The sequence below is a fragment of the Protopterus annectens genome, chromosome 9.part0, assembly GCF_019279795.1.
Source record: "Protopterus annectens isolate FY-2018-M chromosome 9.part0, PAN1.0, whole genome shotgun sequence".
Lineage (NCBI taxonomy): Eukaryota > Metazoa > Chordata > Ceratodontiformes > Protopteridae > Protopterus > Protopterus annectens.
This window is the reverse complement of record NC_056743.1, coordinates 241,034,323-241,060,507: the sequence shown is the minus strand read 5'-3', so window position 1 is coordinate 241,060,507 and position 26,185 is coordinate 241,034,323. Positions and strand designations below refer to the sequence as shown.

Below are 26,185 nucleotides of genomic sequence, written 5' to 3'. Positions count from 1 at the left end.
AAACAATTGTAAATATTTTGTGAACAATAAAATCTATTAAAACTGTACAAACAGCAATGTTATCAGTAAGAAATATTCTTTACAGTTATACTAGTCACTGCATTCATAGTCTTTCCATAAATACTATAATATATTATAAAGCACACAAACCCCAAATTATTTTTGTTAAACTTCCATAAAAATTGTCATATCTTGGAAACAATGCTACCTAAACATATATATTGTTAGAACATTTTTGTTCACCAGACATAAGGTTTCACACGGCAACAAGAAATTCCTCTATAAGTGCATGTTTACTGAGATATTTACAGAAATATGGAAACATATGCTTAATTGTATAATTAGCAATATAAATAACACTGAATATCTCTAAAGTTGTGTAACTTACAGTGCAAATATGAAAGACAGTCTACTTCAAGAACATCCGCGTTTTCATCTGATGTCTTGCAACAGTCATTTGCTTTTTGAAATATTAAGTACATATGGAAATATTGTTTATTTTCATAATTATTAACAAACCGCAATCTCTCAGGTATAGTGTGATATAAGTGGACATTGACTGAATGTTCTTGTCTCCCACATTGGCATTTCACACCATAAACCTCAATTACATGTAGTGCTCTCATCTATGAAAATATGAACATAAATATGAATACATGACAAATTAACTGACTAATTTCTCTACTGCAGGACATCCTAACTAAACAATCTTGGTGTCTTTTGTTAATAACTCTTTGTACTTTCTAATACTTTTTCTTATTAGCTGAAAAGTTACTTGGTTAAAGAAGGTAGGCCCAGAAAAGGTCTGGAGATGCCATAATGAACTATGGGTATGAACTGAAAGTATACAAAAATGGTGTTATAGGCTCGAGTAAGATACATTTTCTTCTCAAACATGATACCAACTTGAAATGTATTTATTCCCCTTCTGTTAAGTGTATTTTTCATGTATACCCTTTACTCAAAAGCTCAACTATTATTCTTCAACTGTCTTTTGATATGGTTTTAAATGCAGTCTCTGCACCGTTTTCATTTAATAAATTGCAATACTCTGTGCTGACAGAAATGAAGAAGTTATATAAGCGGTCCGTTGTCTTTGTGTGGCTGCCATCTTTCTGCTGCCTCTCCTCTGTACCTTTTCCTTTATTATTACCCACTTTAGGCATTTTAAAGTACTGAGTGAGCTTACAGTTTGTTGTCCTTTTCTGTAACTTGTTCCATTAATATATGTCTCTATAAATGAAAAATCATATTCTAGTATATGTGTTATTTATCTGGTTTGTTGAATACATAGTTTTGTTAACAGCTATTTTAACTGAGGCAAGCTACTGAATGCATTTGTATTTGAGTGCAGGATCTGTTGATTTGTTGATTCATGTAACAGTAACTCTGGGTTCTTATACAGTGTTTCCCCTTTTGTTTGCAGTCATGCAGGTATTGAGTTAGTATCACTAAGTTGGGGGTGTGGGTAATTGTTTCCCCAACATAAAACATTTTTTTATATACGCATCACAAAAGGAAGCTATGTATTTTCCTTTTGTGATTGATTTAGATTTGTTTACATTTTGTTACAACGTGTGGCTTTAAGATGATTGTCACTGTTGAAGTGACAGCCGGACATCATGTGCAAAAATGCGAAAAGGGGTTGTGGATGGATCAATGGTGTGTAGCTGATGTTCTTACATCAATTAAATTGCTATTGATGCAACAAAGCATTGATTATTAATAACACACACACACACACACACACACACACACACACACACACACACACACACACACACACATATATATATATATATGGGAGCCCTTCATTTCTTCGAACTTTGAAATGTTCGAAACTCATATGACCAACACCATATGAGTGAATGTTTGAAAGGCCGACAAATGATAGCGGAGATCCTGTTACAGTACGGGACTGGGAGATTCCCCTTTCCTGCACTGTAGTGCGACCTCGGAGTGAGACTATTTAAGTAGCAGGGGGTGCAGGGGGTCTTGACCCCTGCATAACACTGTTTTACTGTGTTTGCAGGTAGGTAAAAGGTGCTATTTCAGGATGTCAGTCTTTCGGAATGTTGATCATATGGTGTTGGCCATATGAAAGTCGGCATTTTGATTGGTTGACATTCTGAAGTAGACCCATATATATATATATATATATATATATATATATATATATATATATATATATACATACATATGTATCACTGAAGCTTACAGTGAACATTGATTATAAGCACAGTGAACTAAAGAGCAAGAACAGCTGATCGCTCATCTGTACAGATGTGCAGCTGCATACCTCCCAACCATACCGAATTACTCGTTTTTTGGTCCAAATGAAGGGGTGCCACACTTCACGAGTGGCATCCCTTCATTTCCGATTTCTTTGCTCTATAATTTAAACTTTTTCAAAAATCGCGCTGCTGGAGCTGACATCATCATGTACGCGATGACGTCAGCACTGTCAGGGCTAGCAGCCAGTCTAAATTGAGCTCAAGGAGCTCATGTCATCATTTCCTGCTGCAAATGCGAGCGGGAATGGCAGAAGTGAGCAGAATGGATTAATGGCAATGGGATGTTTGCGAGTGGAATGGACAAGATTAAGCAGCTCGTTTTTGTCCAGAGAAGCTCGTTTTGCGGTGGAATGGAGATTCAGGGGAATACAATACAAGTAAGGAAGTGTGTGTGTCTTGGAACTGATTGGTAGGGTAGTATAACATTTACAATGAGTGCAATCGAGAGATAGAGATCTAATGTCAACCACAAGGTTGAATGGTGGTTAGGGGAATACAATACAAGTAAGGAAGTATGTGTGTCTTGGAAGTGAGTATAAGATTTACAATGAGTGCAATCGAGAGATAGAGATCTAATGTCAACCACAAGGTTGAATGGTGGTTATATTCAAAGAGCTGTGCAAGTTCCTAGATTGTCAGTGGGTTCACAGCTCATCTTAGTTGTTAAAGCAATGGTTGCTATATCCTGTAGACCTGGGTCTGACTCTTGCAACCTGTAGCTACAAAATGTGAAAGTGACATCCAAATCACAACTGTCAGATCACCCAGTAAAACAGATGTGGGTCTAGTAGTTCTTATAAAAGTAGAAAAGATTAACTTATTAAAACAATATAAATAATGCATGACTCATTGTTAAGTATTCTTCCTAAATATATTTGATCTGGGATAGTCCAACCTTCTAAGCAATGCTGTGTGTATGTGTGAAAATGCCCCCATTGCAATACACCTGGTGGCTAGAGGTACTCAGGCTCACACCCTGTACCTTGGGTACAGGGTAAAAGAGCCTAAAGTCCCTAGCCATCACCACTTGTAAATCTGTTCCTCATATTTTTCATCTGAGACTGCTCCTCATAAAATCTGTGGTTTTCAGGATTTTTGTGGAAAATCACTGCAGTGTAGGATTGAATTCATTAAATAATGACATGCATTTGAATTTCAGACTTCATATTCTTCAGAAAATAAGTGGTAACACAAAACCTTTTATTCTAGCAATTTTCTAAGTTTATAAGATTGGTATTTTAAATTTGTCCCAATTTTGGGGCTGTATTCCCCCATTATTGGCTTTGTCCAGGCTTTTTGTATTAAGAGCTGAGATAGCTATGGTGAGAAGTGAGAACTGGATTTGTATTCCCCCATTACTGGCTTTGTCCAGGTTTTTTGTGCAAAGAGGTTGAGAGCTATGGTGAGAACTGAATTCACTAAATGATAGCCATTTAAGTTTCAGTCTTCCTGTTTTTCATGAAACTGCTGATTTTGGCATAGTGGTATGTTGCTCTGAATGTAGTGTACAGGGTCCTGCGTTTGAGACTTGCCAGTGAAATGCATGGTGGTAACACAACATTTTATTCTAGCAACTTTCCAAAATTATACAAGCAATGTTTAAAATGTGTCTCTGGTTTTTGGCCTTTTGTACCCCCCAAAAAAAAAAAACTTAAATTGAAAATAAGTGCGAGAAGCTGTGCAAGATGCCTGTGGCTTACACTACTGTCATTTTATTTATAGTGTGGGTGTGCGGACACACTGGAACTAGACTTTTATGATGGAAATGTTCTGAATTGGGCAGTTTTGTCATTATTGGTTCATGCACTTTGTTTCATTGCCTACAGCTTACTGGAAAAATGCTCAAACAATAAATGTAAAATGAGCTCTATCTAACAAGTGTGCTATATTATACAAGGAATATAATTTAATAAAGTCAGGAAGGTGTATCAAAGAAAACATGTATGTTTCTTGTTTTGTGTGCAAGGGGCCACTGATTTAAAAACAGCCCAAAGGTAATCTTTATCCACCACTGGCCAAATGAAATTTCTTTGAATGTGGTGTGGGTTTCAATGCTGTTTTAATGAATGCGAGTTTCAAGGGCAGAGGTGTTTTAATGCCAAGTCTATTTTCGTTGTGAGACCGTGTTTTGTTGGTGTTTGTGCATTGGGCTGTAAAATGTAAAAATAAAATCCAAATAATCATTGTATTAATAAAGCACTATGCATGCACACATTAGTGTTTATGGTAAATGGGCAAAATAGCCAGGTAATGGGACATTGGAATGGCTGCAGGGGGACTCTGGTGCAATATTTTGGTTGTCTGTTCTTCAGTTTGCATTTGAAAGTTGGTATCCCACAATCCCATCAGAGTGGGTGTGGTTACATAATTATGTATGCAAATATTATGTTAATCAGCATACAGATTTGTACCTATTTTTCATGGGCCTTGTCCAGATTTTTGATGTTTCCAGGTTGAGGGGTATGTGCAGCTGCCATTTACAAACTGAAACAACAGCGGGTAAAAGGTGTGTCATTTACAGTATTTACAGATTATTAATAAAGAAGGCTAGTTACTACATAATGGTAAATGTATTTCAGACAGTGTGCTGTAAATGCATGTGCACATAGCAGGTGGAGTGGTGTCAGGACAGGCAGCGACTCATGGTGAAATAGACATGTAAGTGATAGTTTCTGTTCCCACCTCAAGTTCTCCCTATCATTTCCTCTTACATAAACACTTATGTAGAAGCAGACTGGACTCAACTTGTGTTTTAGCAAGGGGGCATACTAATTAATAGCACTAAGGGAAAGGCAAACCAAATTATATATTCATATAAGATATTGTTTCATTAGAGGTTTATATTCCTGTACTGCAAACATGTTCTTAAGTGAGTGAGCTCACATGATATTCTGCATTTAGCTTGTTGACAGTATTACAATCTTAAGGGAGAAGGTTCAAAACACAGTAGAAGCAAACACTTGGAAAAAGTGAAAACAGTTCATGTATATGTCAGACTTGGACCTCACCTTAGATTTCAGGAACTTCCTTGTTTCACGGTGAACTCTGGCACTCTCTGTCAGCAGATTCAGAACTGGAGTCAGTGATTCTTTCATCTTATGGCCCTGACAAAATTGAAAAAAAAAATAATATAATTAATCTTCTTTGAATAATCTTCTGACTTTCTAAATTCTACCGGCCAAGAAAATGACAACTAAAATTAAACAAGGAAAACCAAAGTCTGTGTACTAAATATATAATATGATATTTCAAGTTCATTGCATCAAACAGGCACAGTGCATTAGACATTATAGGATATGAAAATTTTGTAGAACAAAATAAGCAAGAGTTAATGTAAAAGTAATACCAGGGTCCAGAGTATCACTGATATTTCCCTGGGTACAATCACCTTCCCTGCATCTCTTTTTCTTTCTTTTGTCTTCCCTTTTCTCACTGTCTTGTAACTTCATGCCCAACCACATCACACGAGTACAGTTATCCATTATACAGTTTAACTTGGTCCTTGGGGATTACCTGAAGGTTTGCATGATCTGAACCCTGTTTTACTTTGTAACTGTCAGTATATTAAGGTCTCCTACCTAAGCCCAGCACTTGCTCAAAGGGTGGTAAATAAAGCAGCTGCATGACCTTTTATTAACATAGTTACCAAATATTATATACTAGACAGTCAAGTCCTACAATCTCAAACACCATTCAGGCAGAACTCCCAGACTCGTTAACACCACAAACAAACTTATACTTCAAACACTCCTTCCCTACATTAGTATCAACACTACGGCAATCTATTCCCATCCACCTAAAAGACCTTTATTTGTACTGCAGCTTTAGATTTCAGCTAAAATGATACCTTCACAAAGTAGCCAAATGCACTTGCTTACACAGGGGTCATGCCACCTAGCCTCTCACGTCTTTACTGTCTACGTTTCATCCTACTTATCTTACATATCCAGTGTAGCTCTGAAACATGAATGTAAACATTGTATGTTATGACTGTATTATAAATCATTATAAATACTCTGTATTACCTTTGTAATGTTTTACAGTGCGTATATTATTTTTTTCAGCTACTTTTCACCTGTGATGCCTTCACCTAGGCTGTCTGAAATTGATCAGTACCTATCAATGCACAACCTGGAACATATATACATACATAAATAAATGAAATTGTAATGTTACTACATCATTCCATAAGGGCGTGTTGGTGGAATCCTTCACACAATTGTAAGTCACTATTCACTGATCTGTTGGTGTGTTCCAAACTCTAGAGAAATAGAAATGACAGAAATGATACCATACTTTTCTGTTTGATACTCACCATAGCAATAGATATCTGATTTCATTCACGTATCTACATTAGTTCATACATATCCTCGACTGAATTTCTGTTTGTATTTTGTATATGTTTTTTTCCCTATGGTTTCTGGTTTCTTCCCATATCTCAAAGACATATTGGTAGGTGAACTATTGCTGCAAAAATTGCAGTGGGAATGTAAAAGCTGTGCGTTTAGTGTGCTTCTGTCTAAATATGAATGGCATTCTCCCCACAGCTGGTTTCTGCCTCATGCACGCTGCCTGCCAGGTTAGGATATGGTTCCTTGCAAGCATGGATTAGCTAAAATAGGAGATAAAAATCAATGCAGGGGTGACAGGATAGATGGATGGATGGATGGATGGATGGATGGATGGATGGATGGATGGATGACATACAGGTCCCGCCAGACTTATAGCTTTTTTCAGGAGAGACCTGATGTCATATTTATAATGTCTAGGGAAAGTTTGTCTAGGATACCCAGAACATTCCTTTGGGCTTCAGTAATTCCTATTGTTGCAGTTTTAATATTCATATGCACCTTCAGTAACTTAGTCCTTTTTGGTGTGATTTGATATGTCATCTTAAAGTCAGCACCTCAAGAGTACAGTGCCACCTCTGCCATACTGCAGTACAATATAAGTACTGGTATATAAGTACCAGAACATGTCATAGTATCAGAACTTGCAGTCTTCTGATGTTTTTTGGCTCTGAGGGTGAGTATGCTAAAGCTGGCTCCATGATACAGAGGTATTGGTGGACCCTCAGTGCATCTCACTTGTCTGAGTCCTGGAGGAGTTACACCAGGGAAGATGGGGAAAATGACCAGTACTGGACCCATTCATCCTATGGGAAGGGTAGCAGTGAAGTCCTACAGCTTATAAAAATAACTTGTGGATGACTGGCATCAAACCTCAAACATACAGGTAAGCAGAACTACTTCTGCAGAAGAGTACACAGCATTCCAGGTGGGATACAACTATGGAAAAACATGCATCTGTGTTATGTCTCAGAAGTGCAGGCATTGCAGTGAGTTTGTTGGCCATCAGAGGAAGAGAGGAGTACAGCGTACAAGAAAATTCCCAGCCTACAACAGATGCCATCCAATCAGCAGCCTTATCTCCACTTTTTCTACCTGAACATAAGGTGAGGTTACTGAAAGGTATAACAAAAGGCTATACAATGGAGCTGATAAGCCCCCTCTCAAAAAAAGAAAAAAAAATGTGACTTGCCAAAATCGGGTGCAATTCATAGTGACTTAAAGATTCTGACAATATTCCACCGCAATTTATCAGAAACAGAAAAACTAATTTCGCTACCTGCTCTTCAAATGACTGCTTGTGTTTGTGTTTATCTCAACATCCAGCAAACTGTATCAAACTTTTCTTAATTCAGAATAATTTGAATTTATTCCTGAACAATTTTGTGGCAGCAAGGGAAAAAGTGATAAAAAGACAATTAAAGAAAGTCATGCTGGTCAGGCACAGACAGTGAAAGAGAATAGACAAACATATGGAAAACTATGAAAGTAATGTGCAACAAAGGAAAAATAAAATGAATTTGTAGTAATCAATTTTCTATTTTTGATGTTTTGACACTTTAAATATAATAAAGGTATATGGGGGGGGGGTATTTTATGAACTACCAGCAGATGAGTTCTCACATCCATCTATCCACAAACCCCTTTTCCCATTTTTTGTACGTGGGTTCGGGGTGTCACATCAACAGTGACAATCATCTGGAGCTAATGTAAATACTGCTGGGTGGCTAGCCTTTCCATGGTTGTTCTTACATACCACACACACATGCGCAGTCACAACTACAGCCAGTTCAGTGTGTCCAGTCCACCTACTGCATGTCTTTGGAATGCTAACCTGATTAAAAATCAAAAGTTTGAAAATTCCTTAAACTTTGAAATACATTATTTTATTCACTTGTTTGATAATTGTTTGCCAGGATTGTGAACTGATCCTTCATGAATGCATTTCAGCCACAACCCTTGCCAAAGGAAAATTCAGGGCTGTTAGAAATACAGCTACACTTAATTTAATTATGGTTCGCATACAGTTGTTGATAATGGAATAAATACCTAGTCTAGTCATGTCATGTGTCAATTATAAAGTCATGAACCCTGGAGCAAAACAGCAGTCTAATATGCAAGGTATGAACTCCGAGTTATATGAATGTTAATTAATTTTATCCAATCATTTAAACAGAAAATAAATTAATTAGCAAAACACCCCTATAACATTTCAGCATGCAGAAATTAAAAGGCCATGCATAGCTCTCTGGGAGAAAACAAGCTAATATATGTATAATTATTTCCTAACAGTGCAGTGCTATATATAATGGTGAATCGTTAAATTCTGTAGACTAGCATTTAGAGGTAAAATATATTTGTTACTGCTGTAAAAGTGTGTGAAGGTTGAATAGTTTAAATGACAGTAGGGTGAGAAAGACAGCTATAATGGTTTCAGAACAATGTATTGAAAAGGGATAGCTCAAGGACAGGGAAAACAAGTTCTTCTGGCCTCATTACTAGGAAGCAGAAATAACTTGCTTCTGCAGTTGCTTTAGTCTACGGGATTCTACATGTGCGTGACCAGCCTATCTCCTAAAGTCACAGTAAGCCTGGTGAAGGCATGGAGGCCGTTGGTAGGTCTGCTTACAAAATTCACTTATTCCATTAGCTTTAGGCATATTGTATTATTTCCTAGCATTTGCCACTGCATATAAGGCAACTATTCAGGTGTTTATGTCCTTTTCTTATTTTCATGTTGTCACAATAATTATTAACACATGTAGTCCACAAGAATGCACTGCCAGACCAACATAAAATTAAAAAATATAAAAAACAGAGACATATGCCAAATTCATAACTTGTAATATATTCTATATCACCTTCCTTTCATTTGTACATAGTCATGTTTCTACAGTACCCCCATAGTCATGATGCAGCCTCATATTCCACCATTTATGATCTTTAAGTGTCACTCTTGCTCTGGGTTAAGCCCTCCTCTAGTATGCCAGATGCCACCTAAATGGCTTATATTCATATCTGCCTCCGGTCTCTCTCCCCCCATGCATACCCCTCTCACCAGCCTCCTTTCACTCATACTTTTCTTCTGCAATCACTGTGTTAAAGCATTTTGTATATATAATTAGACCTCCTGTAAATATGCCCAAATCCATGACTGCATGTACAGGATGGCCCAAAAGCTAGAGAGTAATCATGATGTTTTGCCTTGATTAAATTTATGATGTATACTGGAAAATATTCCTTATTCATTCTGGAATTTTTGATGTGTGAAGGGATATTACTATTACCAAGGAAAGTAGTAAAATATTACTCCCTTACACAAGCCCACCTTTCCCATAAATGGAAAAAGGCTAACATACTATCTTACTACTTTCCTTGGTAATCATAGGACCTCTTCTCTCATCAAACCTCTGGTTTCCTACATTGTTCTTTCCATTGATTTACTATGTCTCTTTGGTATAGGGCTATTATCTGAATTATCCCCCTCTTTTCTACTGCAGCCCTGTTTTTTGCTCCCTATCTCCAGACAAGCAATTACTGGGATATGTTGCCCTTCTCGTTGAATATCGTTTGCCTCCCTTTTGCATCTCCACGGTGGAGGAAGAAAAGATACTATAGGAGACACTAAAGAAGTGGAGGGTAGAAGGAAGAGGGTAATACTCAAAGGCAATCTTAATCTGTTAGGAGCAGACTGGGAGATTCCTTTACATTAGGCAGTTAGAGGTCGCCACAGCTGGACCATAAAGTATTAAATCCGTAATTAGAATGTCTGTCAATATGCCCCTGCCATAGTTTCCAAGTACCTGTCTTGACGAAAGCCAGAGGATGGTCATAGAGTTTTTGCCTTGATTAAATCCATGTTGTATATTTGAAAGAATTATATATTTATTCAGGAATTCCAGACTGTGTGGGTGGAACACCTCCTCAAGTATCTTTACTAGTATTAAAAGTAAAGGTGTAGGCCAGCTGCCTTCTGCTTTGGAAAATTAAGCAGTTTTAGGTACAGACAGTATGTAAGCCTCTTTCTTTTTATGAGGATGATGGGGTCGTGTCAGACAGACATTACTGAGGTGTCAAAACTGTTTGTTGCCAGGTTTCCTATTTCAGGTAGGTCCCTCAGAAGTCTTCAGATCTGTTAGGCTGATATACTTTTCAGATGGAAAGGACATTAAAAATCATTATTTATATTTCCTTTGCATGTTGTTGGGGCATTATTGAGCAGGCTGATGTTACGTTGGTGAGTTGCTTCCTAAAATCTTCAAGAGAGATGTTTAAGTTGGAAATGATGTTGTGACTTTTTTAGCTTTACCTGAATGGGAATTTATTTTCTGTCAGAAGGGCCTGCACTTGCCAAGGACAGGTTTGTTATTGTCATACATACCAGAACTTTTGCCTTTACATAGCTTTCTTTGTTTTACATTAAATAGGATGCTGTAGAATTCAGATTTGGTGTTGGCTTTCATATTTAAATTCACACTTTTACTTTTAGTTCATTTGCCAACCCTGTATGTTAAGATGGCCTAGTTTGTTAGGGGAAGAATTTATTGTGAAAGTTGTCGCTCTTCTTGTGTACATTAAGATGATGTTGAGGCTTGGGTGTTTAGGTAGTTTATTGTGTACAAACACATCAGGATGGTTAGCAGGAACATTGAACTTAAGCTATCTAATTAACTGACTACATACTTGCAGACTCTCACTCTGGCTGCTCACTCAAAATGGCACTCTTGCTTGCATGTGCTCAGTACTTATATGTGACCACTGACTGGAATGCTTCTTAAAGGTATATCACACATTCTGATCTACATCCTCCCTCTTTACTGGGCTGTCTCATATAAACAATGACATTTCAATAGGCATGCAATTTATATAGACACTAATAAAGAAAACAACAGTCATGTCCAGGTTGCCATGTATCTGGAACTAGGTTTCGAGATGCAACCTGATCTCGTGACATAATAGTTAGGACAGGGAGGGACAGTCAATGGGGAATGTTCTGATTCTGGAATTTTCTCAGGAACAGGCATTGCTGACGGAATGTCCTCTGTAACAGAAACATTAGACAAGTCACTCTGAGAACTAGAGTCTTTGTCATAGGCAAGATGCTGTAGCATTGGTTCAGACACTGGTAACAAATGCTTACAATTTCATCTGAATTCCATTCCTTGTGATTCCACAATATACGATTTCACCTCTTGACACAAACTTTTCAAAAATCTGATGCGATGAAAACCTTTTGACGTCTGCATCCTCACTACCTCCCCTTTTTTTAAAGAACGGAGCAGTTTTCTGGTTTTATCATAGTAAAACTTCTGGGACAAATGGTTCTTCAACAGATAGGCTCTTACTGATTTGTTGTTTTTAGCATATGGAACCAATAAATTACTGCTGATTGGTAATGTGGTTCTGGTTTGTCTTGACATAAGTTTCTGGGCAGGTGAACCAAGACGATTATCACAAGGAACGCTTCTGAGATTTAACAAGTTTAGAAAAAACATCTATATTGTCATGTCTGGATTTATCTAACAGCTGTTTTGCATTTTGAACTGCATGTTCAGCCAAGCCATTTGATTGAGGGTATTCAGGACTACTTGTAACATGAATAAAGTCCCACTCATCTGCAAATTTCTTGAACTGCTGACTGGTAAACTGTGCATCATTGTCAGAAATAACTCCATGTGGACTACCATGGACTGAAAAATGACACTTTAGCTTAGTAATGACAGTACTGGAAGTTAGGTTGGGAAGTAGGTCACTCTCGAACCAATTTGAATAAGAGTCTACTAACACCAAGTAATGTTGCCCATTCCACTCGAAAACATCTGTGGCTACTGTCAACTAAGGTAGTTCAGGAATCTGGCTTAACTAAGTGGTACTTTCTGTTGATGAGGTTTTGTACTATTACAGACTGAACAAGATGAAAATACTTTCTTAATGTGTCTTGACACAGAAGGCCAAAATACTAGACCTCTCGTCCTTCTTTTGGTAGAATCAGTTCCTGGGTGGCCATGGTGGAAGATCTTAATATACCCTTGTAGCAAGAATTTTGGAGCAATCACTTTAGGACCTTTCATGATGATACCATTGTCTGACAAAATCTCATCTCTGTATGGAAAATATGGTTGCACTTCCACTGGTAAACAAGATTGCTTTGAAGGCCATCCTTGACTGATAAAGAGGTTTAGCTTCTGGAGAATTGGATCTTAAGCTGTGTGAAGTCTGAGCTCATCAGGACATGTGTAAGAAAAAATTCTCACTTCCATGACCTCAAAATCAAGTCACTCATTGTTATGCTGTTCTGTGGTTTATCTGGGCAATCTGGATAACGTATCAGCAAGATAAAGAAGTTTGCCTTTTGTGTAAACAAGATTAAAATTGTACTTCTGCAATTAGAGCATCATGCATTGCAATCTGCATGAGCTGTATGCATAGGCTTTCTCAAAATAGTGACTAGAGGTTGGTGATCAGTTTCGATCTGGATAGGTCGACCATAAGTATAATCGTGGAACTTTGAACATGCAAACACAATCGCCAAAAGCTCTTTCTCAGTCTGAGCCTACTGCATCTCAGTTTGGGTAAGGATTCTCAATGCATAGGCTACTGGTCTACTGCACCTAGACCAAATTTAGAAGTATCACAGGAAAGAGTAACTGGTTTGGGGACATCATAGTAGCTGAGAGTTGGTGGGTTAGCAATTTTCTGTTTCAGGACATCAAATACTCTTTGGTGCTGTTCTGACCATGACCAAGTTATATCTTTATGTGTCAGCTCTCTGAGCAGTGCCAAAAGTTGGCTTAAATCTGGAAGGAACTTGCCTAGATAGTTGACCATGCCAAGAAAACATTGTAGTGCTTGAACATTGTCTGGAGCCGGCATCTCGAGAATTGCTGTTTGCTTGGAAGGATCTGGACATAAGCCTAAACTGGTAAACAAGTGACCAATCTAAGTAACTTCTCGTTGCCTGAACTCACACTTCTGAGGATTCAGCTTAACATTCATTTCACATGCTCTTTCCAGAACTTTTTTGAGGTTTCTGTCATGTTCAACTTCACTGTTGCCTCCTACTAGAATATCATCTACTATAATAACACATGGATAGCCTGAAAAAATGTGCTCCATTGCATGCTGAAAGACTTCACTGGCAAAACTGATTCCAAATGGAAATCTATATCTTTCAAATGGTGTACCAAATGTGGTTAACAATGAAGATTTTTGGTCAAGCAAAATTTGCCAAAATGAAGTATTTGTATTTAAGACAGAAAAAACTGTGGCATTTGGCATAAGAGCAGCAACTTCGACTGTGCACGTTGGATGATGAGGCCTTTTTAATGCTTTGTTCAAATCTCTTGGATCAATACATATTCTGATATCACCTGAGCTTTTCTTATGAGCTACCACCATGGAGGATACCCATTCAGTAGGTTCTTATACTGGACAAATTACTCCTAGCTGCATTATTCTGTCTAGCTCGGCTTTGACTCTCTTCTGCATAGCTACTGGAACTTTCAATGCTGCTCTGTTAACTGGCTGAACTCTGGGTCTAACTTCATAGAGTACACAACTGGCAGTTTGCCTAGTTTGTCTGCAAAAATATCAGAAAAATGGTGTGGGTGAAATTTCAGTTGTCATCATGTGTGCTTATACAGTGAATTTCTTTATTAAGTGAAAGTAGTCCCAATTTCAAACAGTCTTTGATGCCCAACAGTGACTGCATGTGTCTCTTGACTATATAAATTTGCAAGTCATAGCTGTCCCTTGCAGAGTAACATGAAAGCACTAATGTGCCTTCGGTTGTTTGAATTTCTTCACCACTATAAGCAACAAGCTTCGGACACTTTGTCAAATCAAGATGTTCTGCAGTTTTTACTCTAGCAAATGTTTCTGCTGATATAACATTGCACTTTTTTAGGCCAGTGTCTACTTTGAGCTCTGTGGGACTCCCATTAATCCAAACAGTACAAAAGATTTCATGTTTTGCCCACCAATCTACTGCATTGACTGTTTCACCAAGCACAGACACACAATCAACATAAAAAGTAGGGTCACCACAGCTTTCTAATTGATCAACCTGCCTCTTTGAATGCCCTCTTTTAATAAAAGAATGTGCCTTATTTGATTTACAAAATCTTTTGAAATTATTCCACTTATTGCAAGAATGACACTGCTGACCAAAAGCTAAGCACTCTTCTCCTTTGCGTTCATGATTCCACCACAATTACGACAGTTGATTATGAAGCTGGGTGGGGGCACATGTTTTGACTTTGCTGATTCACCCTTATGCTTCACTGAGCATGTCCTGGAATTTGCTGGAAAGACTCAGGGTTTCCCAGGGACTGCTACAGGTCCTGCAGTAGCTGCCATGTGCTTGGGCATGTTTCTTTTAACCACATGCTGCATACTATCAACATGAGCTTTGTCACTGTGCCTTCCACAACTATTCTCATATGTAAGCATAGTTCTGTCCCTTTCTGTAAGCTTGTATGTCTGGCAAATCTCAATGGCCTTATTTAATGTCAAATCACCATCTCGAAGCAAAATCTTTCTCACTGTGTCATTATTAATACCACGCACAAGCCTGTCCTTTAACAACTCACCTCTCAAATTAAATCTGCATGTTTTAGCCTTATTTCTCAAGTCAATTATATATGCTGCAAAAGTTTCAACAGGCTTTTGATCCCTTGTGAAAACTAAGTGCCTTTCCACTGTAATATTTGGTTGTGGGTTACACAGCTCTCTAAATTTATGTTTTGAGCACTCAGGATCTTCCCACATTTCAGCCGGTACCACTATATGGCAGCCTTCCCCCTGTTCTGCAAACACAGCAGCTGCATAAACAAATGAACGCTGTCTTTCAATGGCTTCTAAACCAGCTAAATTAAGCAGAATAAATGCTTTTGTATGTACATCTTTGTCCGAAAAAGCAGCCTGTATGAAAATATCATATTCCTGCTCAAACACTCTCCAGTTTTCTGCAATACCATTATCAAACACAGACGGTGCAGGTCTGTGATATCCTTCTGCCATGCCCACAGATTATAGTAAAACACAATGCAATCTTGGCCCTTGTAATTATGTATGAACATGCACACACACCAGGTACTTGTAATAATATTCAAATGCATAATAAACTCTTCGAAAGACTGTATGCAGCAAAATATGCTTTGAAATGACTGTACTTTGTGAAAAATTCTTTAAAATAACTGTACTGTGGGAAATAACTGCACTATAATACTACACACACTTGCAAACACTTTGCACACTCCGGATACTTTGAGTAGCTTTAGTTAATGTGAAAAAGTAGCACATAGTGAAAAAATATGGTCATTTTCCCTTTTTTGCACATTTTATGTGATTCAGATATTGTTTCAAATGTTCTCGTAATTATTTTGAATGTTTTTATCAATATGTTGCAGTTTCGGACATTTCATTTAATAAGAAATTTGTTCTGAGTGCTTCATTTTATATTTGTAGTGAAAGAAATCATATAAGCAAGTTTTAGTACCTGGAATTTGTTTCTGAGATGTTTTGCAAGTTGTTTGAGCAGTAGGGATGATCAACTCATGTATATTCCATCAACTTTACCCGGTTGCCTCATGGCTGTGACTCTGAATCCCATTCTAACACCGTACCGCTCTTCTTGTGTACATTAAGAAGACACTGAGGCTTGGGTGTTTGTTTAAGTAGTTTATTGAATACAAACACATCAGGATGGATAGCAGGAACATTAAACTTAAACTAACTAATACACTACATACTTTCATGTTCTCACTCAAAATGGCACTCTTGCAACGTGCTCAGTACTTATATGCATGTGCCCACTGACTGGAATGCTTCTTAAAGGTATACTACACATTCTGATATACAAAAGTAATGAACAGAGTCAAGCATAATTTAAAAAGAAGCAAAACAAAAATAAAAAAAAATATTTTAAGTACCTGTTTTAGGCTATTTTAAGCCCAACCAGATTCCTTTTTTTGTGCTCAAATTAACCTATCTCATTTGGTTAGAGATTGGCCTTACCCATCCTATTGGCTAATAATTACATATCACCCCTAATGAGAATAACTGCGATTATGCCACAGGTAATTTGAGGGGACCCATGCATGGGCTAAAGCATTGGGGAGCTGCCTCTGTCTATTAGCAGTACAGGGGGCAGCCCTTGGGTAAAGGGATGAACTTTGTTTTATGTGGATGGTGAGTCTGTTCCAGTGCAGCAGTATTCTCTGTGAGATATACCTGCCCCTCCAAACCATTATGTTGACGTTGCAGAAGACCAAGTATTTCTGATGTGATTTGACTTGCTGATGTGCAGTTAATACATCAGTACTGGGTTGGAGGATGCATTGTATGCCAGACACAAGTTACCTCTTATTAGTCTGTAGGATACAGAATATAGTGACAAGGCTTTGCGTTGGTCCACCCAAGACATATTGTTATGCCATGTACTGTTTTAATAAGGTATCTCTGTGAGCATTCCAGTTGCTGCATGCGTCTGGACAGATACATCCCAAAAGGTCATTATATTCAATGACTGGCCAAATGAGGGCTGTGTAAAGGGGGAAAATTCTATCCCTAGATCTAGAAACAATCCTTTGGTTTATAAAGTGTGCAAAATAGAAGGACTTTCTTACAACAATGAGCACACTTTAGTCAAAAAGTTAAGTCACTGTTCACATAAGTTCTCAAATCCCAAGCAAGTGGGTTAACTGTTAAGAGTGTACTGTTCATGTGGTAGTTCTCTGGAGTAGATGACTTCCCAAAGGATACAATAATGCATTTTTTATCATTTAGTTTCAGTGTACAATTTTGGCACGAGTTATTTATTTGGGACAAACCTTCCTGCATGATGGCTAGTTCATTTGGGGATTCAATGACTGCTCCTAGCTTGCAGTTATCTGCATACTTAGTCAACCAGAACCTTTTGATATTGGCTTTTACTTCAGAAAAGTAGATGCCACACAGGAGAGCTCCCACCTCTCTGGAACCTTGAGAAGTTCCGCTGGTGGTTGGTCTCTTCGTGGAGATAATGTCCCCTATTTTTATTTCTTGCATTTTATCTGTGAGCCAATTGGCAATCCAATGAGTGGCATAGGTGTTTATTCCCAGTTTATTTAGCTTTTCTACTATAATAGAGTGGAGAATTGTGTCAAAAGCTTTGGCCATTCGAGGTATACCATTTTGTCTTCATCAATTGCTTTGGTGATATTTTCAAAAAAATCCACCAGGTTGAGTAAGCATGATCTGCCCTTGATGAATTCAAAATCAGATAGGTCCAGTGTTTGCAGGTGTGTGTGTGTGTGTGTGTGTGTGTGTGTGTGTGTGTGTGTGTGTGTGTGTGTGTGTGTGTGTGTGTGTGTGTGTGTGCGTATATATATATATATATATATATATATATATATATATATAAAATGTGCAGCGGCACTTAGGTAAAACTGGAATGGATGAATGGGTATTTTTCAGTTTCCATAATGTCATTCTGAAAATGTTCGAATGCACATTAGCAAATGGTAGTGTACATTCGCTAATGGCATTTGACATTCTGATAACAGATTGTAGTACAGTGGGGATTGTGAAATTTACCCTTTTCCTCACTGTAGTGTGATCTTGGAGTTGCAATATATAATTTGCAGGGGTGTGGGGGGTGCAGGAGAGATTGCCCCCCTGCAAAACTGTAAACATTTGTGCTGTAGAAGTACATTTCCTATGGCAGTTCAGCACAAATGTCTGAGGGTCTGACATCACCTCCTGAAATTCCAAATTTGGTCGAATGCAAACGTCATGGTGATGATTTTTGACATTCTGTTTAAGTGACATTGCCAAATTCAGAATATCAGTCTGATCAAGTAAGTAGATTTTTTTGGGGGATTTTCAATTTTTTGATAGTAAACTATAAATAAATAAATAAATATATATATACATATATATATATATATATATATATATATATATATATATACATATATATATATATATATATATATATATATATATATTTATGGGTCTATGTTTCTTGATCAAAATTTCACAGTCTCGAACAAGAAAGATCAAGACCTATTAAAGCGAAAGTCCACTACATCGAAAGTGCACTTTTGCAAAAGCCGGTTCTCCGAACCAGAAAAAAAAAAAAATACTTTAAACAGTATCCCCCCCACTTAAATATACTAACTCTGAGATTGCACTACAGTGGGGAAAAGGATATATTTCCTTATCCACATTGTAATGTGCTTCGGAGACCAGCTTTTGCAAAAGTGCACGTTCACTTAAAATGGGTTCAATCTTCTAGTTGTCGAGAAAGTGTGTTTTCGACAATCAGATGTACAGTATACCTATATATATATATATATATATATATATATATATATATATATATATATATATATATAGTTTTGTGTAATAAACTATTTTCAAGAGTGTAGACTTCTTCAGATTAATGTTCATGCCAGAGTAACTGCTCTTGAAAATAGTTTAGTAGATGAAAGCACTTATCTTTCACTTTAGTCTCTGAAAAAAGTTTATTTTCAGTTCATCTGAACTATGTTTCTGTTTACTTTTATTTGTCCAGTGACATGGTCATCTGTGACAGACTGCACAGAGTTAATAGCTACTGGCTATCTGCCTGTTTTCACTTGTTTTGTAGATATCTATAACTGTTATGTGACTTTATACCAACAGATGTTTTCACACATTTTTCATGTAATGTCTCTTCTTACCATGAGTTGTCTAAAATAATTGTTAATCCAGGGTAATCTGCAATCCTTTATCATTATTATATCTGTAACAGTAACAGTACTTGGAACACATCTAGAGCCTGTTTACTGCATTTCCTGTGTTGCACTTAATTTAAAATTGTTTTTTTTCTCTAAAAACTGCATTTTACCTGATTTTGGCCTAGCACTCAAGTGTTGGGTCATTTGTTGCACTGTTGTGATTATTTTGCTGCTTGTGTATCTCTGCTACCTAGAAACTACAAAAAAAAAAAAAAAAAATCTTGCTTTTTCCCACTTTCTGAAAGTTAAGAAAGTTCAGTTACAGATTTGCTGTTCTGAACTGTTTGGAAGTTTCTAGAAGGCCAGTGCTTACTTGGGCTAAAGGGAAGTCTCTGTGTTCACCAGTGGAAGTGGTTAACACTGAACAGCCTGCCTGTCCCTGGAGGAGTGGTTACTACCTAGAAGCTGTAGTTTTATTGGCCATTTTGGGTAAATTCTAAACTCCTTGATCTCTCTCTCTCTCTTAAAACCCTACAACTCTCTTTTTGCGCGGTTTTGCGCACTGAGCAGCATCGGGCAGCACCACCTAAACAGGTTTAAACTATTCCAGGCTCCACAAAGTCTGTTCTTCACTTTTTCCCTTAGAACTGTTCAAACTCTCAAAGTAATCACTCTATTCTCTTTCTAAAGCCCTGCACTTGCTCAGCTCTTATAAGGAAACACTAACTAACTAAAGCACTACACCCTCCTTGACTTCTCATAAGTATTAGGCTCCCAATTGGTCCTTCCTGATCAAGTGAAAAATCAGTTCCCTTCCCTAATCTGATCAGTAAAAAACCAGTTCCCTATACTAATCTGGTATGTCCAAGGGTCAGTTTTAAGGTTACTCTCCAGTCCAGCTGGTGAATCTGGGAATTTTGAGGCAATGTTACAATTGCCTTATGTACACAGACAACCATCTCCTCCTTCCAGCAAACTCTAATACATGAGAGAGATGCAGTTACACAGCCAAACTGGAGGCAGAGCTCTCTCAACCCAAGACTGGCACAGTCAGTCAGGAGGAAAAGTTAACCACCCACACCACAAATCCAGTCTCACATAGAACTATTGCATCTGCATACCCAACACATAAACACACAAAAACATACTCGGAGGCTCTAAATAAAAATATGCCTAAACAGCAAAGACCTCCTAAGCAGATATCCAAGCAACAGCCACCCCTCAATACCCACGAATCACATATCTCACAAAATCAGTGTGCCTCACAGTCACAGCCCTTAAGGCCAAACAACACACCAAATACACTTGTTATAGGGGACTCTATTGTCCGGCACACTGATGTCCCGCTCACCAGACTGAACAAGGAGAAGGTCACTGTAAGCTGCCTGTCAGGTGCCAGGATCCGCCACATAACACAAGCACTCAGGTCACTCCAAAGCAAGTACAAGTATGACTCCATCATTGTCCATGCTGGTGTGAATGACCTGAGATGTACCTCCCTGGACTACATGAAAAGAGACATAGAGGAGCTCTCTGACCATGTAGCCCAGGCTGGTATGACCCTGACCTTGAGCAGCATCTTGCCCTCACCAAGAATGATGCCACAGTATAAAGACAAAATGATCAATTTCAACAATTGGCTAAAGTATTGGTGTCATTCAAAGGGGATCCAGTGTCTGTCAGCCTGGGATGACATGCTTGACAAGCCACGTTGCTTCGCTAGGGATGGCTTGCGCCTGTCACCCTTAGGCTTTCGTATACTGGCCAAGGCTCTTGCCACCCCCATAGCACCTTTTTTAGGCAAGGCTCAAAGGACAAACCCACCTCCATAGACAACCCAAGGATAAAAAAACTAAAGGTAATGCTACTCAATGCCAGAAGTCTAAACCTCAAGATGCACGCACTCGAGGCTCTCCTCAGTATGGAGAAAATTGATGTCTGTGCAGTAACAGAAACCTGGTTCAAGGCTCCTGAGAGCACCCCAGCACTACCAGGTTATAACTCATACCATGCGTTTCGGCCCCAAAACTAGGACCGAAGCACAAAAGAAGGGGGTGTATCTATATTCATCAAAGATACCTACACCTCCAGGTTAGTGGCACTGCACGAAGCATCGGAAACCATCCATGTGCAACTAACAGCTGGCAAAACTGCCTTTCAGTTTGTAGCCTGCTACAGAACACCCTCCCTATTACAGGAACCCCACTTGGCATTTTTGAGAACACTGGAGAATATGAAGGTCTCTCCAAACACTATGTTACTGGGTGACTTCAACTACCCAAACGTTAACTGGGAAAACTACTCAAGCCCAAACACCCTCGCCCAACGGTTCCTTGAATTTATAAACTCTAACACAATGGAACAACTGGTCACCACTCCCACAAGAGGGAACAGCATATTGGACCTGGTCATCACCAACATGGGGACTCTATGTTCCACACCAGAGGTAAACCCCTCATTGGTAAGATCAGACCATAAACAAATTTCCCTGGACATCCATATCCCGTCCCCACCCCCAGCCAAGGAAATCACTGTAAAGAATTTCTCAAAAGCCAACTTTGCACTTCTCAAGACTGAGGTGGAATCCTTCAAAGCCCCTGAGCCAGAGGATACTACAGCCCAATCTGCAAAATCCTTTACAAACGCATTCTATGAGCACCTGCAGGAATGCATGAATCGTGCTATCCCAAATAAAACCAAGACTAACTCCTTCAAAAACAGGAGACCAGTCTGGTGGACCCCGGCCATAAATAAGCTATACAACAGAAGGAGGAAACTACTACATGACAGAGCAAAATCCCAAAAAGGGAAAGCATCTCTGATTAGTATTAGCAAGAAACTTCGATCCCTCATAAAATCATCAAAGGCCAGTTTCAAAAGAAAAATTGCCCTAGACACTAAAGATAATCACAAGGCCTTCTTTAGTTATGTCAGGAACATGGGCGGAAACTCTCAGATATGCTCTGAATTGTTGCATAATGGTACAAAATATACCGAACCTACATACATAGCCAACATCATGGCAGACAGACTCAGCGCAAACCCCCCCCGGTGTCCCAGGCTGTGTCTTACACGAGTTCCAAGAAGAACTGAACCCTCACATTAAGTCACTGTTCAAACTTAGCCTTACTACAGGATATGTACCCAAAGAATGGCGTACTGTTACAGTGGTCCCACTCCACAAAGGTGGTGCCACAACAGACCCCAGAAACTATAAGCCTGACTAGTCTGGTCTGTAAAGCTATGGAGCGTGATATCGTGGAAACTCTAAGAAAATGGCTTAGCATAGCTTTACATAAGCCTGACTAGTCTGGTCTGTAAAGCTATGGAGCGTATTATCATGGAACTCATAAACAAAGACATTGGGAGCCTCCAGACACTGGACCCTACCCAATTCAGCTTTGTTAAGGGCAGATCTTGCCTCTTAAACCTAGTTGATTTCTTTGAAACAGTTACCAAAGCCATAGATGAGGGCAAGGTAGTCCACACAGCCTACCTGGACCTCGCAAATGCCTTCGACACAATACCCCACTCAGGCATCATAAATAAGTTTACCAGCTTAAATATCAACTCCTATATCACAAGATGGGTTGCAAACTGGCTCAGAGATAGAACCCACATGGTCAGAATCGCAGGTGCCATGTCTGAATCCAAACCAATTACAAGTGGTGTCCCACAGGGCTCAGTTCTGGGACCTCTCTTGTTCGGTATATACTTCTCTGAGGTTCAGGCTAACACTGGGGGATTATGGCTGACAAAGTTCGCAGATGACTGCAAACTGGGGGCCATAATCGAATCTCCAGCTGACACAAGCATCCTCCAAAAGGGTCTCACAGAGACGGATGCTTGGTGCCAGAGCCACGGCCTCAAGCTAAATGCTAAAAAGTGCACAGTCATCCCCTTTGGGAAAAACAAGGTGCCCACAAATTACCACATAGGTGGTAATCCATTAAGTACGGAAGAAGTAATTAGAGATTTGGGGACCAACGTAGATAGTAATCTCTCCTTTGATAATCACGTTGCCAAAGTGGTTAGAAAGACCTTCTATATAGCCCACCTTATCACAAAAGGGTTCGCATCTAGATCAAGAGAGGTCATTGTGCCCCTCTACTCATCAGGCCCATAAATGAATACAATGCCCCTTTTGGGATGTATCTTACCTGACACCTGCAGCAACTGGAGAGACCCCAAAAGTACCTCACCAAGAGGATCATGGGCTACAAACAGATGTTCTGTGCAGCTTGACTAAAGAAACTACTCAGTTGCTTACCGCCTACTCTGAGGCGATCTGTGCCTGACGTACAAAGCCATGTCAAACCTAGAATTAATGGACATGCTCCACCTCAATAAATTCAAGTCCCTTAGAGCTACACGCTCCAGGGACCTAAACCTCAGCACAAAAATAAATAGGACATGCTGGAGGGACAGATTCATTTCCCAGAGGCTCCCCTCACTCTGGAATAGAAACCCAATTCATGTTAGACATAGCCCCTCGCTCACCCTCTTCAAGCGAAATCTTGACGCGTGGATGGGAAATCGCAAATTCACCCCTGGGATCTCTTCTGTGTCCCTGCTAGACAGAGGCACAGTAAACTAATCTTAAAAGGGTACCTTCTGTGACCTACTTTACAGAGGCACAGTAGGCTAATCTAATAGGGAGGTGGAAGCCAAATACACTCTGGCTAGGCTTATAAATGCCTTAGGCAGATAGCCTAGTATCTACCTATGAACCTATTACCTTGTTTGGGGTGTATTTGTTAAGAATGTCCAACACACTGCTATTTAAGTACGCAACAGAAAAATTCATTTTAAGTATACAGTTAGCTGCTTAGCATCCACTTGTTCCATGGCATTCCAGTCTTATATATGACATGGTTTTTCACTTTGTATACTTGTAGTCTTTAGAATGATCTGGGATGCAGAATGTTCCCATATAACATAAATAGGAAGATGAGTGCTCAAGGGATTAGCAAGTGTTGTAGTCTCAGTGTTTGCTGCATTTTATGATCATGCCATCTAGAATACCTTGTGCAGATGTATTGGATTCATAAACATGCTGGTTGAATCACACGGATACAATGTCCAATGAAATGGCTTAATTGCAGGACTGTTCTCATCAGCACCCTATCAGAAGTGTGTGACCTGATACTGAGAGTACAATCACCTAGAACAGTTAACTGCAATTGTACCAGAAATGTGACTACATTTTAAAATTTGCACATAAAACATTTTTGCAGGGTGGTCAGCACTCTGCTTCTTGAATGCTGTATCACAGAGTAAAGGAAATACTCCTGAAATACTGCAGTGTTAAATTTTCTTTCATACTGAAGTGACAAATTTAGTATGTATTTTGCCTAATCAGTTATACTTCGCAGCAAGTATAATTAGCTGAATGTAGAAGGCAAAATTGTTTGATTCTATTACATATTTATTGAAACACTATAGTTTCTGTATAAATCTATCTGAATGTTTGTCTTTCTGTCTGTCTCTTTCTGTCCTTTCTCAAAAACCATCATGTGTCATACAACTAGGTGTCATGATTATCCAAGGAATAAATGCATTAATAATGTACTAACTATGACCACGCGTGTGTGTGTGTGTGTGTGTGTGTGTGTGTGTGTGTGTGTGTGTGTGTGTGTGTGTGTGTGTGTGTGTATGTATATATATATATATATATATATATATATATATATATATATATATATATATATATATATATATATATATATATGCTTACCTTTATCTATCTGTCTGTCTTCGATATTTTTCTTTGTATCCTTTTTAAAAAACAACATTGTGTCATACAAAGCAGGTACCAAGTGATGACACCACATTTTAGAACATGCATCAGCAGGAAGATGAATGGACAGGCATTATGCCCCATGACAAAACCTTGAGCGGACTGGGTGAATTTCTAATACCCACAGTAGCACAGAAGAGGTTTCAGATTAATGTAAAATAAATCTTCATAATGTCTGTGCTGTGACTGTATGTGTATAGTGGTGAGAGAACCACCAAGCAGGCCTGATAGGAACAAAAACACAGTTTTATATTTGACAAATCAACAGAATGGGAATAAAGCTTTCTTCGTATTTTGAAAGGGAGGGTAAAGCCAAAAGCCAATAATGGCCATCAGTACACAGGAAAATAAATGGTGCAATGTGTCAGTTAACTTAAGCATGCCATCTCTGTCAATGGATCTTTCTCTTCTGTTGCTTTACAAACTTAGCCGTTCTTGTCCTGGTAGTGTGCAGAAGCTATTAATCACTGTTTTCCTATCATATATCATACTATTGACGGTTATCAGTCCACTGCAAAATCACTGTAACATCTCCAAGTTTAGCCCCCTTCCTTTTCATATTCAACGGCTCAACAGCCAGGGAATTGTTATAGCTAGGTTTGTATAGGCCCTAGGGCCGATAGCCTAGCACCAACCTATGAACATTTTACCAACAAACATCCAGTTATTGGTCTACTGCAAAATCACAGTAACATCTCCAAGTTTAGCCACCTTCTTTTTCCGATTCAACGGCTCTACATTTTACCAACAAACATCCAGTACAATATGGCTGTTATGTTATTATATTAGAAAACTGTCTGTTTTTAGTTGCTAACACACCACCGATCAGACTTTCAACTGTACAGCTTTAATTTTTCTCTCTTGCTGTCTAACTTTCTATTCTCTGGAGTTTACTTTATAATTTCTTGCAAATGTATAGTCCTGTACTTACCTGATTGTTTCTTCTGTTCTTTGCTAATTTGTGTCCACCCACTCCGTTTGTCCTTGGTCCACTCAGGCTCACTTCGCTCCCATACCCTATCCCCAATTTTCACCCAC

General features: G+C 38.7%; 1 protein-coding gene across 1 annotated transcript in view; it reads right to left on the bottom strand.

Moving 5' to 3' along the window:
- RIC8A (RIC8 guanine nucleotide exchange factor A) overlaps positions 1 to 26,185 on the bottom strand; it is a 669,567-nt gene that overhangs the window by 113,585 nt on the left and 529,797 nt on the right. Inside the window, exon 6 of the mRNA XM_044082820.1 lies at positions 5,303 to 5,398. Coding sequence (XP_043938755.1) covers positions 5,303 to 5,398 — 96 coding nt within the window. The remainder of the gene's footprint in view (positions 1 to 5,302; positions 5,399 to 26,185) is intronic.